The sequence below is a fragment of the Gambusia affinis genome, linkage group LG06, assembly GCF_019740435.1.
Source record: "Gambusia affinis linkage group LG06, SWU_Gaff_1.0, whole genome shotgun sequence".
NCBI classification, from domain to species: Eukaryota; Metazoa; Chordata; class Actinopteri; order Cyprinodontiformes; family Poeciliidae; genus Gambusia; species Gambusia affinis.
Window position 1 is genome coordinate 7,106,614 of NC_057873.1, and position 19,993 is coordinate 7,126,606.

At 39.7% G+C, this 19,993-nt stretch overlaps 1 protein-coding gene across 4 annotated transcripts in view; it reads right to left on the minus strand.

Moving 5' to 3' along the window:
* fndc3a (fibronectin type III domain containing 3A) overlaps window positions 1-19,993 on the minus strand; it is a 56,139-nt gene that overhangs the window by 6,199 nt on the left and 29,947 nt on the right. For all 4 annotated transcript variants that reach the window (XM_044119669.1, XM_044119670.1, XM_044119671.1 and 1 more), the window contains 20 exons: window positions 16,970-17,046; window positions 16,636-16,885; window positions 16,239-16,517; window positions 15,559-15,617; window positions 13,887-14,053; window positions 13,720-13,779; window positions 13,503-13,641; window positions 13,345-13,398; window positions 13,133-13,257; window positions 11,842-12,016; window positions 10,179-10,265; window positions 7,359-7,497; window positions 6,492-6,560; window positions 6,286-6,404; window positions 5,389-5,494; window positions 5,047-5,222; window positions 4,843-4,956; window positions 3,426-3,575; window positions 1,810-2,156; window positions 912-1,124 (listed from right to left, as the gene is read on the minus strand). In XM_044119669.1, the coding sequence (XP_043975604.1) occupies window positions 912-1,124; window positions 1,810-2,156; window positions 3,426-3,575; window positions 4,843-4,956; window positions 5,047-5,222; window positions 5,389-5,494; window positions 6,286-6,404; window positions 6,492-6,560; window positions 7,359-7,497; window positions 10,179-10,265; window positions 11,842-12,016; window positions 13,133-13,257; window positions 13,345-13,398; window positions 13,503-13,641; window positions 13,720-13,779; window positions 13,887-14,053; window positions 15,559-15,617; window positions 16,239-16,517; window positions 16,636-16,885; window positions 16,970-17,046 (2,905 nt within the window). The remainder of the gene's footprint in view (window positions 1-911; window positions 1,125-1,809; window positions 2,157-3,425; window positions 3,576-4,842; window positions 4,957-5,046; window positions 5,223-5,388; window positions 5,495-6,285; window positions 6,405-6,491; window positions 6,561-7,358; window positions 7,498-10,178; window positions 10,266-11,841; window positions 12,017-13,132; window positions 13,258-13,344; window positions 13,399-13,502; window positions 13,642-13,719; window positions 13,780-13,886; window positions 14,054-15,558; window positions 15,618-16,238; window positions 16,518-16,635; window positions 16,886-16,969; window positions 17,047-19,993) is intronic.

The window sequence follows — 19,993 nt, forward strand, 5'->3', positions numbered from 1 at the left end:
AGGATTTAATGAGGAAAGCATAAATAAGGAGAGGAGAGAACCAGGCGATGTGGCAAAATATACATCACTAAAGATAGATTCAGAACAGAACTCTGCTAAAATATCCACATCTCTTTCACATTTCACCACATTCAAACAAGACTTCATGGTGTTTCATTCCAATTTTATATAAAAACAAAAAGTAGCACATGCATTTGAACTGAAAGAGAATAACAAATAATCTGAAAACTGCATTTGCATTCAATCTCTTTATTTTGATACCCATAAATAAAAATCTTGCAACAAATAAAACCGCTCAGACTGGCGTTTGAGAGCATCTATAAATAGTTTCTAAATTTTGACTGAGATCATTTTCCTCCATTGATGGAGAAACACTGAACAACAAACAGACTAAAGAACTGGCCTGTCACAATAAAATTGTTGGACGATAAATTGTTCCCCAAGTTATTGCGATAAATGACAATATCATTTATTTGAGACTACTTACAAGTAATATAATGATAATGGCATAATATTGCAAGTACACCCTCTCAAAGATAAATAAACTTTAATTTCTAGCAAACATTAAACGCAGGAACTGGAAGAGACTTTAATTATGAAAAATAAGTAAACAACAAATAAAATGGCTATCAAAGGCTCTAAACTGTCCTGCATAAAAGCAGCTAGTTGAGACCAATGAATCAGACTGAAGCCTTTTGTCATTCCATCTTAGGTTGAAAGAGAGAGAGAGAGAGAGACATGAGAAACAAACAATCATGCAAATAGAAATTATCAAGCTTGTTTTAATTTATCATGCGACTAATTGATTTATTGTGTCAGGCTTAGTCATGAACAGATGAATGTTTTTGCAAGGCGCTGCAGCTCATTCTTCGGTTTAAATTGCCATCCTATCCAGCCTCTGATCTACCAACCTGCCGCTCTTGTCCCCCATCTGCAGGTGATACTGGGGGGCGTCTGAGGTGACGGATTTGGGTGGGCCGTCGCCCCACTTGAGCCTGAGGGTCTGGTGGCTGAAGGCGGTGCACTCCAGCCGGGGAGGCTGTGGCGGCAGAGGCTTCGTCTTGAGCTTAAAGGTGTGACTGAAGGGCCCCGTTCCCAGGCTATTCTGGGCTTGGATTCTAATCCTGAGGGAGAAAAAGTAGAGGGGAGAACATCAAAAGGCAGCCGAGGGTGAGCTTCGTCTGGCTCACACACAAACTGTCTGAAAAGTCTTACACTTGGATGTTTCACAACTTTAAAATGATTTATCTGTTATTCGATAAAAACTCCTGCTTCATGAGAGTTTGGTTTGTACAGAGATCGAGACGGTGCTAAATCCTGCAACAGTAGTTGGAGAGGTTAAAAAAGCAGCAGATGTGTGATGGACATTTTCCTAGGGCCATGCAGACATTTCATATCAGATGATATCAATAACTATTGAGTAGTTTTTCGTTTTAAATATCCAACATTCCACTAAACTGGTTATATTCTTTTATAACCAATTTCCTCTTAAGCTGTTGTACTCCTCTCATCCTTTCCTTCTTTTTTATGTTTATTTTTAAGCAGGGCGGTGGTGAAGTACTAAACTGATCCCACATACTGAGGCATACTGTGTGTATTCTGTACACTATTTGCAGACACTTGAGATTTTATAGTCAACTGCATCACTAAAGGCAGTAAATGATGTACAGCTTCGATTTGTCCCGTTTTTTCCCCCTTGGCACACAGTCCTTCATGCTGCACTAACATGCTTGTTTTGCATGGTGTGTTTCTGCTCTCATGAGAATCAGCTGATCCTGAAATCTGAAACTTTTTCACCGCAGCGCCAACCTGTAGCTGGTGTCGGGCTGCAGATGCTGGATGATGTATTTGGTTACTGGTCCGACAACGACGGGCTGCCTCTCTCCAAGGTCGATCAGGTAGGACGTGATCTCGGAGCCGTGATCGCACGGAGGGTCCCAGGAAAACCCCAAGCAGGTCGATGGGGAAAAGACCACCTGCGGGCGGGATTCCGCTTCCTCCTCTTCCTCTTCTTCGTCCTCATCTGCTGAAGATTCAAACTTCTGCAGCTCAGACTCCTTCAGCACATAGATGTTACTGACAGCTGCTGGTACGGAGCAGGGGGTCTGGCAAAGCACGGCTTCGCTGAAGGGCCCCACACCGGCTACGTTTACGGCCTGCAAAACAAGAGTGGACAGTTTTTGTAATCTCTCAGGGAAACATAAGTGGAGCGCAAGATTGACCACTAGGTGGAGTTGTAATGTAAACATAACAACAGGCATATTTGATAGTTAACAATAGCAGCAAAGCTAGAAAAGACTAGAACAAATAAAATACAGCTTAGAGAGGCTTTTAAATGAGAAATGTACTGAAGTCTGGAATTAGGTATAAAAATTCTTTAAAATTTCAGATAAGAAGGAATCCTAAAAAAAGAAAAACTATTTTGTTAGTTATAGTATTATGACTTTGAGAATATTCAAAACAATGCAGCCACCTGTTAAAGCAGTGGATCCCAGGGGCCATTAGTTGCCCAAGGACTGAATTTATGCGGCCCACGGTTGCATTTTGCAAATTTGTTCCCCCTTACACAGGTGGTTGATGCAGATGGAGAGTTTTTATATTTAATCAGGACAGAGTTATTACATTATTATTATTCTATTTTGAGGATCATCACTATGCAGCAGATTTTGGAGGACCCAGATCTTAGTTTTTCAAAATTGTCAAAATTATTTTCAATAAAGTGATCTAACTCCTGCTTTTATTATTCAGAAGTGACAAAACCATGTTCTACTATTTGAAGTGGAGGACTTTCAAAATTCACAAAGTGGATTCCTCTATTTAATGAGGGAAAACCCTATTTATGTTTTGGATTTACAATAATTTACACATCCCTTTCCAACACACAATTGGAGTGCTTGTTTAATTAAAGTACTGCAGCTTAGTTTATTGCTGAGTACATTTAATCCTCCACCGACCCCCCTCCCCCACAAAAAAAAAAAAAAGTATTTTCTTTTTTTCCCTTTTTTCTCCTTTTATTTCTTAGGCCTGGCAGTCATTTGGACTTAATTTTGGCAACAGGTTTGGACAAAACACTGAAATGCACGCAATATATTTTGACTTAAAAGGAAAAATAAATAATGCATATCAGCCCACTTAAAATCTGAAATGCTTGTTCAGAGGTGATTCAAGTCTCCAGCAAATATTTTCCACTCAATAAGTCTGGTACAAAGTTTGATTTTATTGTCTGAATGCTTTTTTTCCCCTCCCCGAGTCTTAACAATGCTAGTCATAAAATAGACTGGTGCTTTTATGCACTCTGAGCTACAAGGGCATGAATATGTTCTTTCAAACAATAGTTTACATTCAGTAAATGAAAGAAAAAGAAAATCGAGACAACATTTAAACATACTTAGAAATAAAAACCTGAAGAGTCCATCAAAGCTCACCTGGACGCGGCAGAAGTAGTTGGTTGCTGGCAGCAGCCCCTTCATTTCATGACAGAGTCCCGGTCCGCTGTAACACACCTGCATGCTGCCTTCTGCTGCTCCCCACTCAAGACGGAACTCCGTCACCGGAGCGCCGTTGCAAGGGGGGGTCTGGAAGTCAAACGACAGTGACAATGAGCGCTGATTACACAGTGCAGCTGAATGGAATTTGTCTATTATGTTCGCCGAATGATGGATATGGAAGTGACGTTTTTAAGTACAAGTATAGCAAATTGGAATCCTTTTATGTGACCGACCAACACAAAGTCGTGATGCGTAAACCGCCCTTTGCTGCCATTTCAGTTGGGACTCTTTTCGGGTGGTTCTCTACTATGAATGTTAAATGCCAGATGAGATGTCGATTACTTAGACATCTCGTCATTTGCATTAAAACTGATACTCGCCCAAGTTGCTACACATAGGCACATTCAGCAAAGCCTTTTGATCTCAACTTGAAAGAACCTGTTTTCTCTAAAAAAAAAAAAATGTTGGTGGAAATCTATAAGTCATTGAGTATTTTCTCAGTATAGAGTTTGAAATTTTATTATTGCAACATCCCATCTCTACTGGCTTTCAACATGTAAAAGCTTCTACCTCTTCTCCATTTGTCAGATTGGATCAAGAACATCTGTCAACATCTATTCCACAGATTCTCCCTTTTATTTAGCTGTAGATTTTAAACTAAACGTTCCGACACACCAACATGCTTTGATCCGTATGTTTAGGTTTGCTCTCCTGCTGGAAGGTTGACTTCACACAACAGCCGCATTTTTACTGAGATTGAATTACAAACAGATGGACTCAGTTGGGAAAAAAATCTGGTAACTTGTGAAGGCAATTAGTTACATTGACTTGAGTATATAAAGCTGAATAACCAATGTAAGCCACGTTCTTAAATTTCTACTTGCAAAAAAAATAAAAAATAAACTGGTTTTCCTCCAAATCATGAAGAATTTTGGACATGTCCCCCGACCTGTATTGTAGAATTTAAATTTATTGTCATGTCAAGTTTATTGAGGCAGACGGTATCATCATTAACAAAATTAATTCATCTTAATTTTGGAAAAACTAATGCCACAATTACTGATCTGCTTTTACTCAAGAGCAAATCTTGCAATTCAAACAACCCAAAACATTTTGAAGCTGTGGAATTATCTGATACTAATAAGATTTACTGATCAGTTTTCTATACAAATCTGAATGGAGAAAATAAAACAAAAAAAGGCACAAAAAGTTAAAAATGTTATACAAAAAGTATAAACATTTGTGACCCCAGGTGTTTTCAGCTTATTAATCTTGGCCCTCTCACACAGAAAAACCCCCAAAACTAATGAAAATTGTGAGGGGTAGAAATACTTTCAGCAAGGGCAATACTCACCTCCCAACTCACAATCACACAACTGGGTGATTTGCATGTGGTCGCAGGTGCCTTGCACTGCTCCGGGGCTCCAGGACCCGTTGTGACCTCATAGCGCTCAGAGAGAGGCCCAAACTGTTTTGTGAAAGAGCAACAAGAACAATTTAGTCGGTATCTCCTGTAAAGAACAGGTAATCCTTCTGTTATTTGGTGTGTCTTTCTCACCCCGGCCTTGTTTGCCGCTTTCAGCCGGAAGCTATAGGTCTTGCCGGGAAGCAACCCTCCCACAGAACAATCCAGCTCCGAGCCCTGATAAACCTCCCTGCTCTCCTCAGATTGCGGTCCGCTGATTTCTACGCTATAGTAAGACACTGGGCTTCCTCCGTCTACTTGAGGAGGACCTGAGTGGTTTTGGTGAAGATTAACAAAATGGAGATGATAAGCAAACATTACCATGCAAGAGCGACAAAGTAAAAGACTTTAAAGCAGGTCAGCAGGCGAACATTTGCATCAACTGAAGCTAGAAAGTCATCCCACACACAGCTAAGTTTGAGAGGAATGACTCACCCCAGCGCAGTTGCAGCTCCCTGGCTTTGGGTTTGCCCACCAGCCGAGGGGGAAGGCATGGCCCTGGGGGCACCGCGGGAGTCTGGACCTGCAGGGTTTCTGACAGCTTGCAAGAGAATAAAACATACCAATTAGGAAGCAGGGAAATAACAAAGCTGACAATCTCACACCATCCTCTCACTCTCCCCGCCAAAAGAAACTGGAAACAATTCTCATTTCCTGAAGCTTATCAGGCTCCAGCAGAGTAGAGAGGAGACAAATCTGAGTGCATTGTTTAGGCATAGTTTTGAATGGGTAGTTATATTATCACACAAACAAAAACAGAGACCCAACTTTTTAGTGACGAAGTGAAACATGCGACTGGTGCTCCACCAGAAAACATCTCGTATATCTACCAAAGAAATGCACGCACGGACAAAATGGTTGACAGAGAAAATTAATGAAGATAGGATGAACTGAGCTGATGAGAAAAAACCTCCTCTGACACATCCAGGGAAGCTTACATGATTAGCAGGACGTGTCATACTTAAACACAAGAAAGCATGGCCTAATCTTCGACCAAATGAGTTTGACTTTATGACAATTTCCAATTAAAGGAATCAGACGCACTGGCTGCCAGAGCTAATAATTAGTTTCCCCATCAGCCAAGAAATGTATCAATACTAAAATAAACAAGAGGAAAATTTACATGACTGGAGAAGAATAAACAATTTGATAATTAAGCCTTTATGACAGTCTCATTAAAAACAATCTTGGTGTTCTCTCAAAAAAAACAAAAGAGCAGGTGTTTTTTTTTTTTCCATCTTTTCTCTGCAGTCCAATTAAATTTGAAGTGATCGAACCTCTTGAAATGTTTCATGCGCAAACAAGCGCGTGGAGCTTTGTGCAGTGACTCACCGGGCTCTGCCCCCCCTCGCTGATGCAGTAAAGCCGCGCCTGGTAGCAGCAGCCGGGCTTCAGACCGTCACACATGTGTTCCAGGGCGGGTCCTGAATACACCAGTCCCCATAATAAACCTAAAATCAGACCCATTTTAGTTCAATCCAAACCGATTAACTTAATTTACAGCAAAATGTAGTTTTGAGCTGAGAAATGTAACCAACCACTTAAGCCCTCAGACAGCTCCACGACATACTTCGTCACCTCGGCTCCACCGTTGTCTTTAGGGGGTTCTGAATAAAGAGACAAAACATCAGGATTATTAAATATAAGCTCTTATTTCTGATTATTCTAAGTTTATGTTCACAAAGTGGTAGGATGTGGATTTATGTCACAAATGTCAATGCGTGACAAAAATAGATGATTTGTTGTGATAGACCAACACAAAGTAGAGTATAATTATAGAAAAACTGTTTTCAAAGGAGTGAAAAAATTGTGGCCTTTATTACTAGTACATTTCTAGCAGCTTCTGAAAATGGACATTTTTGCCAATTTGTCAGTTATGATCAAGCACTACATATATTCCTAAAAAAAAAAAAAATTCAGTCTGTCTGTAGACTGAAACAGGAACAATCCTGTGTCAATACAGCCTGAACCAATTTTTTTTGCAGCTTTGACAGCTTTACATTTTGCTCCCAAAAGAAAAAAAATAAAAATAAAAAGGAACAACTTTTTTAAGCAAACACAGTTTGCCTAAACAACTTTCTGGAACACAAAGAATTGAGACATTTTCAGAGCCACAGATGTGTTTTTCAATTTGAGAAAAAAATAAAATAAATTGTCACACAGATCGAGAACAGCCCTGGAAGATGAGTTCGTCCAGTGACATGCATGAAGGATTCTTGCTGAGGTCTGAACAGAAAAAAGAACTGATGTCATCCACTGTACAGACTAGCTTGGATGTCATCTGTCTCATCTATTGTTGGACAGCGCTCCAGGAGAAAAGTTAATTTGTAAACCGGACCTGCCAGGTTGTCGGCTAGAAGAAAGCGCGGGAGGATTTTGCAAAAGAAAGTTGGAGGAAATCTCACCCCAGGCCATTTTGAAGCTGTCGGGTTGGACTCTTCCTCGGATGGCAGGCCTGCAGGGACAGCTGGGTCTGTCTGGCTTTGTGATAAATTCCACAACCTGACTGGGGTTACTCTTCCCTTCTGAGTTGTATGCTGCCACCTTGTTAAAGTTCACAAATAGAGGCAGTGAGAAGACAGTTTGACATAATACTGGCAACAGGTTACCTAAGCAAGAGCAGAAGCGCATCTCAAACTACATCTTTAAGATGTTCACTTCAGAAATTCGGTCCAAAAAGTGAAAATTGTATATTATACAAATTCATTAAGCTTGGAGTCTAATATTTCAATCATTTGGCCGAAGATTTAGTGTCTCGGAACAAAGGACCACCAATAGAGTACTTTTTTTTAAGCAACAAATGTTGGCTCAACTAAAAGTTGTGTAATGTACGGTACATCCAGTCAATAATTAGCAAGATGCTGGAGACCTTCTACCACAGTGTTGTTGCCGGTGCCATCTTCTTTGCTGCTGTGTGTTGGGGAAGCAGCATCAGAGCCAGCGACTCTATTAGACTGGACAGAATCATCAGGAAAGCTGGCTCTGTACTGGGACTAAGGCTGGAGTCCCTGGAAACTGTGGTGGAGAGGAGGACACTGAAGAAGGTTCTGTCTATCATGGACAATAAACAGCACCCTCTCCACCACATAGTGGACAGACAGCGGAGCACCTTCTCACATAGACTGCTCCAGCTCCGCTGTCGTAGGGACAGATAAAGGAAATCCTTCCTGCCACATGCCATCTCACTGTACAATAAAAGCTAAATCATTGTTCTGCACTAATCAGCCCAATTTTTGCACAACTGCACTTTGGCACACTTGCTGTACATATATTTACATATACATATCTGCATTTTTTGAATCTCTGCAAGGACTGCCCTTAAGTTGCATTTTATATTTTACAGCACTTCATAATTTTACAATTTATAGCATTTTATATTTTATTTTATCTACAACTAGTTGTTACTGTGTCTTGTCTTTATGCTGCAACTGCGAAGTAATTTCCTGCTGGGATGAATAAAGTACTTCTATTCTATTCTAATCTATTCTAATTAGAGTGGGGTTATTTTGTGTAAATATCTGGTTGCTTTAACTTGTCTACAATTTTGGGTTTGGTGTCCAATCTTTCTTCAGACAAAACCAAATGTGCTGCGCTTACACTGCAAGTAAATGTGACCCAAATCCACTTTTTTTTGTCTGTGTTCCATATCTGACTTTTTTGTGGCAGTATGAACAGACCAGTTCCAACCTTTCACCCCTCTAATCTCCCCGCCCCCAAACGTTATTCTTATTTGAGCTACTTCCATACTAATTTGGATACATGATTAGATGACATGACTTCCTGAATGGGGAAACTTCCTACTGGACGTCAGATGACTGGGTATGTGTGCCTCTTAGCTCTTCATTCTGAATCCGGAAGCTTAATTGACTTTCCATCTGAAAAGAATACTTTGGATTCATGAATAAAAATCCAATCACTTTTTCCTTAGCCCATGTAGGACACCTCTGATATCTCCAGAAAAGCTAAACACAACAAAAGTTGCAGTTGCAGAGCTCCAGAGCCTCTGACTCGGTTGGAGTCAGAGGTGCTGGAGGTACTGACTCCAACCGAAGTCCACACTTGCCAATATCTGCCAGCCTTTGAAAATACTTTGGTTCAAAAACCTTTTAAGTCTGCAGTAATTCGTGTTACTTTTGTACCCGTTTTCATATTTTTCCTTCCATTTAACTTTCTATTAATATGCTTAGATACAGATCTGTGTGGGAGCTTCTTTAATAATTCTTAAATAATTTCTTATTGATCTACCTGCAAGTCAATAGATACAGCAATGCACATTTATGATTTCTGCAATTACAGCATTAAGAGAAATTATGCACACTACAAATTAAATCTACAGAAACCCTAAAACCAAACCAAACACACAATGAGCAAATGCAGCTTCAAACTGCAGAAATAAGAGAAATCTTCATCTTGCTGAACAGAGATCTTTCACAGACTGAAGCAAGACAAACAGCTTCGTCCTACACTGTGTATTTTGGCAATTGCAATGAGAAACAGAGGGATTCTATCACTCAGACATGTTTTGTGTGTTTTGCCAATAAAACACTTTTCCATCAGTATCATTCTTCCCAATCGCGTTGCACCGTTTCCTCTGGCTTACTGCATAAACCTTACAATTTGTTTTATGGTCCACACATTCATTTTATTTCATGGCCTAGAGGCAAATATTGGAAAAAAGTGCAGCTGTTGTCGGCATTTGCAGCAGGAAAATAACCGTCATTAGGGAAGAATGGCAAACAACCGTACAGAATGTAATGGAAAAATATAAAGGATGGTGGTGCGAGACAGGTTGCAGAAAATGGTAGAAAATATCCAAAGATTGGAGAAAGGAAAAGAAAAAAACACAAAACAAAAAAAAAAAAAACAGATCCTCTCAACTTGGCAAGATTACTGCCAATCAAAGGGCCACATATTGGTCAAACGCTTTGCTCAACTAGCTTCTCACTGGGGCCCTGCATGCGATCAACACTGGATCAAGCCTGTTGATGCTTTCAGCTGCCCGCTGCTCTGCTGGCAGAATCTTGTAAACGGATGAGTCATATGGCAAACGTGGGGCTCTGCAGCACCACCGCCACCACCCCAACCCTCCCTCCCTTCTGAAAGTTCACACAATTCACACACACACACACACACACACACACACACACACACACACACACACACTCCGCTTTCTAAATTAAACCAGATAACCTGTTCTGACTTAACACCTCGCAGAGCTTGCTTACCCGAAACTTGTACTTGGTGCTCCTGCGGAGATTCCTCACGGTGTGGGAGAGTTCGTCACCGTCATAGCTTGGCTGGAAGCCATATCCCTGGGACAGAGAAGAACGGGGGGAAAAACAAAGCCACCAGCTGAGCAATGACTTACTCAACAATCACTGAAGCGCAGAAAAATAAGGGATCTGAGGGGGGAACAGCAACAGAGGTAAAGAGAGCTGCAGAGTTTTTGACAGCTAAACCTGCAGGTGGCATCTGAAGCTGACATGAACTACAAAGAGGAGTGTAAACCAATATGTATTTTTTTCATTTTACGATGGTTGATATGGGGAAGGGAAAAAGGGATCTGAAAGAATTTTTCACTACAATGGATAGCAAAAGTCTTCACACCAGTTAAAAAGTCAGGTTTTTCTGATGTAAGCCATCTTTTTTTCAGCTTTGATGCGACATATAATCTCTACAACGCAGTTGAAATAAAATAAAAAATCATTTAGGGAGAAGAAATAACAAAATGGATGTGATGACGTTGCTTTTGTATAATTCTCTGTTCAGAGTAAATCAACACATACGAGTAATGCAAATGGGAGTCAGTACCGGTACATACTTAAAGTAAAGTTTTCATGATGTTGTTTTAATTGCAACTTTCCTCTGCAGCGCTAGTCCACAGACTAAATACTGTGTGTAGTACTACACATTTTAGTACTGATCCGATACCAATAACTATACTTTTTATTTCAGTGTGACATATCAAACTTCTGCTCTTTAAGCAGTTTTATGGTTTTTCCTTTTTATTCAAACCTAGGACAGAATTTAGACAAAGTTTATAAGTATCTACAAAATACTTAACATAATATTTGTGTGAACAAAAAAAATAAAATTTGGGAGCTAATCTCTGTTAGGTTTTTTTTTTGTTTGTTTGTTTCGTTTGCAGATTGTAAAGTTCTTCTGTACACAATCAACAAAACCGGGGCGTAAAAGTGCATAAGAATCCTTAATTATGGTTGATATTGAAAAGTCTTGTGAACACGTGTTAAATTATGTATAAATAAAAAAGATGACAATTAATAATTTATTAATCTTATTCTGTTTAATTGTAGGCTTTGGAACTCAATTGAAAAGCAAACTGAGATGTTTTAGGGAGGAATAAGAAACAGAAACTAAAATAATGTGGTTAAATAAGTTTGCACACCATTAAACTAATGATTTATTGAAGAACCTTTTAATTTTTTTCAACAGCACACAGTTTTTATGGGTACGGCAGATCTTGACTTGGCTCCATTTCCCCACTGTTCTTTGCAAAAAATATTGTAGCAGCATCTCCAGTTCATTCCTCTTTGTTTTTAAGTTTTGTGCCGAAGAAAGGTATTCTGTTCATAATTCCCTACAGCCTAACTGAAATCCCAGACCTAGCTGATAAAATGCAGCCCCAAATCATAATGCTTTTAACACCTGAGTGGCTGCGATGCTCTCCGGTTTGTTGGAACTGTGATCAAAAGATCAACGTTGGTTTTATCCGACCTTTACGGATTGATACCAGCTTGCCAAAATTGACACCTTAGTTTTAGATTCCATCTTGAAATTTTTATTTTATTTTTGCATTGCTGTGTCTCATCTCTCCATAAATTTGAGTAGATCAAGTGAAAAAACGAGGTATTAAACCAAGAGATATACCGAGCCTTCTTCCTCCATCTCCAGAATATAGTAGATGTCATCCTCCTTGGGTGAGCTGCTGGGCCTTTGCCACTTCATAGTAAGAAAGGTCACTCCTGCCAGCTCCAGTTCTGGAGGGAAGGGCGGCAATGGCACACTGCATGAGGTGAACAGGTCCACCACTTCACTGAACTCGCTGGGGAGGACAGAGAGAGACACACGACAGGAGAGGATGGGACAAAGAGACGGAGTGAGAGACGCACGTCGACACATGGATGAGGACAGTTATAGAGAGGGTGACATAAAAATGGACAACATGTAGGAAATATTCCAGCATGGAGAGCACAATGAAAAATGGCTCCTGTTACTTTAATATTTTCACATTTTGTCATGTTACTGTCACACAGTCACTGTTACAGCTTACAGCCATTTGGAATGAATCAACAGAGTAATTACAGAATGTAGTTTACGTCTCTACTCAGCCAGAAGATAGTTGAAGTTGACGTGAAGACATATGGCGCTAACTACCAGTCAAATGTTGTTCAGGTTTTCATACCTGAACCAGAAATGCAGCATTTGTTAATTTTTTAGCTGATGCGGTTCTCTTTCACATTGCACTGTGTCAAACGATCCAAATCCTTTGAAAAACCTGTTTACCTCCTCTCCTGTGGAGGCGCTGCACCAAAAAGCACAAAACAAAACTACATGTAAACGTTTGAAGAAGACACTAAGTGCCCGTCCTTCTTCACAAAAAACGAAGTGGAGTCGGATTTTAATGGTTGTAAGAGTTTTCTTTTGTCTTTGGCAAACGACCACAAGGCATTTCTCCCACTAGTGCCAGACTTAGATGTTTGTTTGGGTTTTATTTACCAAGAATGACCTGCCCTTTTAGAGTCTCCGGTCCTACTGGCATTTACAGATGAATCTGACCGCGGCAGAGTTTGCTTCAACCGAACCGAGACCTACGTTTTTTTGCTTTTTTTGGTCCACATAAGAGCTCGACTGTGCATTCATACCTCCCCAAACAAACTGGACTTTCAAGGCAAACAAAATAGAGTTTGACTAAAGGGGACTAAACACGGCTGAGGGTAAACGCGTCCTGAGAGACTGCAAAACACATGCTGAAGTAGCTTATCTCTGTAATTGTAGCAAAAGTTGGAAACTGTGTGTACTTTCCCTTCAGCTACACGGTTGTTTGCTACTTTTTGAGTTGTTTTATTGGATAAGATCCAATTAAAAGATATTAAAGTTTGTGGCAGTAACATACAAAATGTGAAATATGTAATGCTAAGTGGTCTTTCAGTCTGCTCACCTTACACCCATGTCATTTTTTGCAGCAAGGCGGAAGGAGTATCTAGAAGCTGGAGTAAGCTTGGTCACGCGATACTGCTTCTGGGGTCCGTAGTAGCACTGTTCGAATGTGCCTGTGCCCTTTCCCTTTAGAAAACACCCTGCTTAGTTCACCTGCAACTTTACGTCAAAGCTTCACACATAAAACGTGTATAATTATGAGAAACATGTTACCTCATCCCACTGGAGAATATAATTTTTAATTTTAGAACCATTGTCACATGGAGCCTGTAGAGAAAACACACATGATTCATGATGCATTAGGAAACAGGCTATATGCATTTCTAATTATGTGTCGGCATAATTTCTTTGAACACAAGTGAAATGTTTACCTTCCACGTGAGTACAAGTGTGTTTTTGGTCCCACTGGCCTTCTTGGGAGGACTGGGAGGGTCTGGCTCACAGCTTAACGTGGTGAAGCTCACCGACTCTGAAGGGCTTCCCAGTAAACAGTTACACGCTGCCTGGACCCTGAGAGGCAACAACTTGTTTACACACACAGTTCCACTATAAAATGACAAATTAAAGCAAGCAGGGGGTTATACTAACCTGACATGATAGTCTGTTGCTGGTCGTAGATTTTCCAAACTAGCACTTAGCTCATGCACACTGTTTCAAGAAAAAATTTAAACAGTGTTTTTGAGATTTAAAACAACTTTTGGTTGTAAAATTGTTGGAATTCCAGAGCTCTGTGGTCTCCTGGTGATTGGATTCACCTGTTAACGTTCTGGTATTTCCCATCTTTGCCATTAATAGAGAAGGCAACCTCGTAGCTTAGGTCCTCTGGGAGGCTGGTGTCATCCTCCACAGTGTTATTTTCACCCTCCGGTCTGGTGGGTGCGCTCCAACTGACCACTGCTCCTCTGGCCTGGATGTCTGACACCTTGGATATGAAAGTTTAATGAGTCACACATAATGTCAGAACAGTTCCTTATTAACCTATTCATAGCCATCCTGAACCTTCATATTTTGTCATTTTTAACTGCAGTCCTCAATACATTTCATTGTAAAGTGTAGGAAATATAAACATTTATATATATATATATATATATATGTGGTTTCCCTACGTCCTTTAAAAAAATAAGGTCCATAAAGTTGAACAAATCTTTGTCTCGCATGCTGCGTCTCTGCCAGCTTTGCACATTCAGAACTACAGTTTGTGCAGACTGGACAGCGTCTGTGAAAATTAATTTTCAAATCTTGCCAAAAATCTTCAATTCCATTTGTTTAATTAAGGCCTACGCCATTCCAATATTTCAATATGACTTCAGCAAATGTATGTCATTGTATGTTTAATTTTATGGGTAGTAGGCTAGTTGTTATCTGGAAATATCCCAATCTCTAGCCTTTTGTAGCTTTTTTATAGGTTTTCTTACAGGATTTTCATGTAGTCAGCTCACTAGATTCTATAGCTGTAACAATTCATTAAATGGTTCGAGAACATCAATTTTTTTAAATTCCTATTACTAGCTGAAGTTGCTACTACAGAACAGGGCACTTTTTAATTGGATTACTCATCAATCCTCAGAATGATTGATAGCATACTCTACTACAACAGACCTACTAGATTCCCTATGACCACTGACTAGCTTTTCTGTCTCTGGTGAAGAACAGCATCTCCACAGCATGATAGTGCCAACACCATGTTTGACAATAGGGATGGTGAGTTCAAGGTGATCTACATCAGCTAAATAAAACTTCCCTTCAGATAAAACTTTTGGCACATGAGGAAATAACTCCCATTTAGATGTTAACTGTACAGGAGTGTTATTTTGATTCAGCAAACAGGACATGACATAATAATAATAACAATAATAATATCCTGTTCTAAAATTTTCAAAAATAGCCACAATAATACCATTTCCTGTGGAGGTAAAGAATCAAAGTATGCCGATTAATGCAGAGCAGCGTAAAGATTTTTTTAGCTGCAGGGATGTGCTGCTGTGCAACCCTGTGATTTTTCATTCTGTTTGGAGGTTTAAAATAGCCTGAGCTCGACTGCAGGGGGGATTCATATGTGGAAGAACTCAATCAGGTCATGTCTGTAACTCCAACCGGCAGCCCTGGGCCTCACCTTAAGTCCTCTGCTTCCCACAGTTTAGTTCAGTGGCCTTTGACCACCAGTTTTAAACAGTTGGAAAATAAGAACATCCACTTTCCACTTGCAGTACATTTTGCCTGTGTTGCCTGAACCAGGTTAATCTAACAAAAAAATGTCAAGCCTCAGTGACAATTAGTGAATGTTTTTATAGTTTAACGCACACAAGTTACAAAACAAATAAATCTTTCAAGTCAATAAGAAAAACCTCATGATGTATATTAGGAGGCAATAAAAATCCTTTTTTCATAATTAAAGGCAGTAAAAATAAGGTAACAGTGAATACCAACCGTTGGTTTACTGATGTTGCTCAGAAGTGCAAGCAGGGCCTGAGCCTCTTTGTCGAGCTCTGGAGAGACAAGATGATGCAAGATGGTGAATTTTTATTGATAAAATCAGAATAAATGAAATGAAAAAAAAAAAACCACAACAAAAACAAAACTAAAGTAACAAAAATGATCTGTTTTTAATTTGACAAATATTGCAGGTTTTTTGTGTTTATTCTTTGAAATGTTGACTGAAGCTTGCAAATATTTTTATCAAGTAGATAAAGTCAATGGGGAGTCAAACAGAAAGTAAAAACGGCCTTGTTTTACACATATTTCTGTTAAATTCTGTATTTTCAAAGTTCAAAATCCCAGAGTTACCTCTATTTTCCCCATTTTTCAGGCATAAAAACAAAAGTTCACAAAATAATGGCAAATATGATTACAGTTCACAGGCTTTATAAAATAGAGTTGCAAAAAAGAAAAAAAAGGACTGAAGAAAGATTACTTAAATCAATTTATACATCTTTACAGAGTTTTCCAGATTGTGTAGGAACCCCTGTAATAGAGTCATAAGATTTCTTGTAACAAGAAATATATGTGATGGAACAGCCAACACTAAACCAACCACTGACAACTTTTCAGTGCTATTATGGACGTCAAAACAGAAAACCATAACAGACCCCAGAATGACCCCACATTACCTCTCGACTCTCCGTTTCTTCCCTTGCTAGTTTGCTTGTCAGAGCAGGCGACCCCAGGCCTGAGCTCTGCGTCGAGGCCTTTTCCTCCTACGCCGTTGTGAATGTCCACCATTGGGGGGCTGCTGCAGGATTTCTGGGGTGAAGATGGGGGACTGTCCTTCACCTGTCCTCCTCCGCCTCCCTGACGCTCCTTCAGTTTCTTCTGAAGACGTTCATGTGTTTTGTTCGCCCTGTCGTCCCTGTGAAGAAAAGACTGGCGTCCGTGTTGGGAGTGAGAATCTGTAAAAGAGAGAACACACTCACAGGTCATTACAGACTTTGAAATATATGGAGAGTTGAGTGTAAACACAGAAAAGCAACAAGCAAATATTAAAGCTGCTACGCTGTCTTAACTCACCCTGTTCTGAGAAAATATGAGCTGGGTGGTACTGGGGGATGTACTGGGAGCTCAAGTCCCCTACACCCCCTGGCATGCCTGTGTACAGATGAGGCGGCGGTGGGCCCATCATCGCGGGGTGTGGCATGAAGGCAGGCAGGTGTGCATGGGGTGGTGGCGGAGGGTGGTGGAGTGGGGAATGACCCCCAGGGTGGAAATCTGGTTGCTGAGGTAAAACCAGAACCCTCCGCACTCCGTTCTCCTCAATGATCTAGAAGAAAACAAAGATGACTGGGTCGCCAACATCAAAACCTGTGAGAGTTCAACTATTAAAAGAGAAGTTTGGAGGGAATACTTGTGAGACGTATCCAGGAGGCACATAGATAGGAGGCACTGAACCATTTGGAGACATCATGGGAACCTGAGCAGGACCTGTGAGAAGGAGAGAAACACAATAACACCTTTAACCTGCAACAAAACAGCATTCATAGACCTTCAACTTTTTCTCTCTAATTTCAGCTACAACTTCTACCATCAAATGTATTTTTTTATTTCATGCGACAAACCAACACAAAGTAGTCTATAATTATGATTTGGAAGAAAAGGGACACAAGGTTTAATCATGATTAATTAGTCACAATTAATCTATTATTGAAATAATCATCAACTAATTTAGTTATTGATTAGTCACTAACTGGAATATACAGACTCAAACAGTGCCATTTGCTGAAACCATTTTGCAGTCAGGATATGAAAAAAACTAAGTAGGTTAAACCTAAAATTCAAGTGGCAATTTTAACTTCACTTTGTTCAAATTCTGCAAAATCTCCTGTTAAGCACATTTTGCTATCCAATTATTAATTGGTTAATCCAAAATATAGTCAACAGATCAGCCCTACACTGTATTGGTGCTAAATCAAGCAGTAAGGGTTGAGCTTTTCAACTATTAGTATTTTAGCAGCAGATGCATCCTTTCATGCAAATGATCAAGTGTAAATTAAAGGAATTCTGTTATTGCATTTTAGGCAATAAAAAGTTGATTTTATTATCTGAAGGGAGAATTAAATTTGTTTATTTGCATCTGTTAATGTAGTTCTAATGTTGTATAAAAAGGTTTAAGTGGTTTAATGAAAAATCTGCCAATTTTGTTAACTGATTAATTGATAGAATCATTCTTAAAATACTCGTTAGAAGTAGACCAATTACAAATACATGCTGTATAATTTCCATTTGTAAAAACCTTTGAAAGTAATGTATTATTTTCCTTCAACATCAATTATGCAGTTCCGTGTTTTGTATGGATTACCTAAAATCCCTATGAAATATGATCAAATGAGAAAAAACGTTCGAAGGACATGAATACATCTGCCAACCCCAATAGGGACAGCTACAGACAAGATGTCAGTCACAGCCACATCACAGAAAAACAAAAATCACTTCTTTCTGACAAACAGCGTGTGACACTTGGCATTCTGACCATGATAAATCCAGTGTTGCTTTTTGTATTTTTGTTGCATATTCATTGACTGCATTTATTTATTTATTTTTTTCAAATCCCACGGGTAACAAAAGGAAAAGATTATATTTTAAAAATACTGTCCACTTCTCAAAAGTGCTGAGAAACAACAAAGTTTCCTGCTCCTTTGTGAGGGCCGGTTCACCGGCTTAGCTCAGCTCAGAGAAGTGACAGCTCAGCAGAAAGCCTCAGAGAGCAATCTCCGAGCCAAGTTTGCACATTAGCACATTTCTCTTTTCTTTCCAGACCCAAGACAGAAACAATGAGATTCCAATGCCAGAAATGGTGCAGGGGGGCAAAGGGATTCACTGACCTCCCAAACAGAATGCATGACAAAGGATTTTCTTTCATTGAACACAAAATGCTTTAAGATGAAAAAGCAGCACTAAATGACTCGCGATGATAAACTCACAGCTGCAGAGGATGGGAGGGGAACATAACACACTGAAACCTTGTAAACTCACACCGACACTTAGCGATATTCCCCTAGGTGCCACCATTCAACTTCAAGCTCTCATGGGAGCTTAACAGAAATTTCAAGCAGGTACACAGACAGTAGCCAGTTTGTTGAGAACACACCATAAAACCTCTCCACTTAAAAACTGTTGAACCTTGAAAATGACAGAGTTCAGGTGCAACTGACGACGTTCTAAAGAGATGTTTGATTTCACTTTTTGGAAAATAAACTTTGTGTGCCTCTCCAGTTTTGTAAAGTCTTACTAGAAAATTTTCAATCTTGAGTGAAATGACAAAAATGTGAAGTACTGTGAATGTTTTCCAGATGCACTGTGATTCCTTTATTGCAAACATTTCAATGACTTTAAAATTAAAAGCATAACTCAGATGCTTTATTCATTTATTTTGTTTTTTCATTTTGTTCTCTACTGAATGACCGGGAAGACGGAGCTTGACGTGAGCTTCACCATGTGACAGGTTCACAAAATGAAGACTCCATATTTCATTCTGCCTTACAAAGCTGACTGACCACAAGGATCCTTTGCACACCTATTGAAGCAGAAATCATTATGAATAATGAATTCTTTCACTATCATGATTCAACTAATGGATTTTTCATCGATTTTGAATTGAATCAGGATGGTGAAAAATTCCTACCCCTAACAACTAGCAACAAGTAAGCAATCTCTTACTTCGGTCTCATCCCTGTGACTCAATGCGTCGTGTCAGTCATTCATGTCAAATGAATCAACAGCAGCATCACAGTGAGACAAGCTCCAGTATGTAAAGCAGTGACATTAGGGCGCGTCCAAACTGCTGATAAACTTATTTCAAACAGCTAACAAGTAGGCCTATTAAAATTAAAAAGGCAATTAAACAGCGAGTCATTTCTCTGACTGAGAACACAGTGGGCAAAAGGGCAAAAATCTCAGTTTGGGGAGCAGGTAAGAGCTCAGCCTGAATGAAGGCAGTCGCTACGAACTTGGCCATCATTACTGTCGTATTAGGAAATAATTTGAGAGGGAGTTCAAAGTGTTTACTGTTAACTCCACTCACTTTTAAGGCAAATTAGGTGAAAAATATGCCACACAGTGTTCAGCGACGCACCTGCCTAATGACTGATTAAGGCAATTTTACTTCAGTGCTGCTGATGCTGACTAACAGCAAATCTGATGAATCACATTAGCATCCTGTGTGTTGTCCATTTAGATTGAAAGGCTTTGCGTGTATACACACCAAGACTAAGGGGAGAAGAACATTGGCAAGGTGAGAGTGAGTTAGAGAGAGTAGGTAGAGAGTAGAATGGGGGGGGTAAAGAAACCTCAAGGTGTCGTAGTTGGAAAGCAACAGAGGTGATGGCGGTGGGGGTAAAAACACCCTCTCTTTTACATCAATCTGACAAACAAG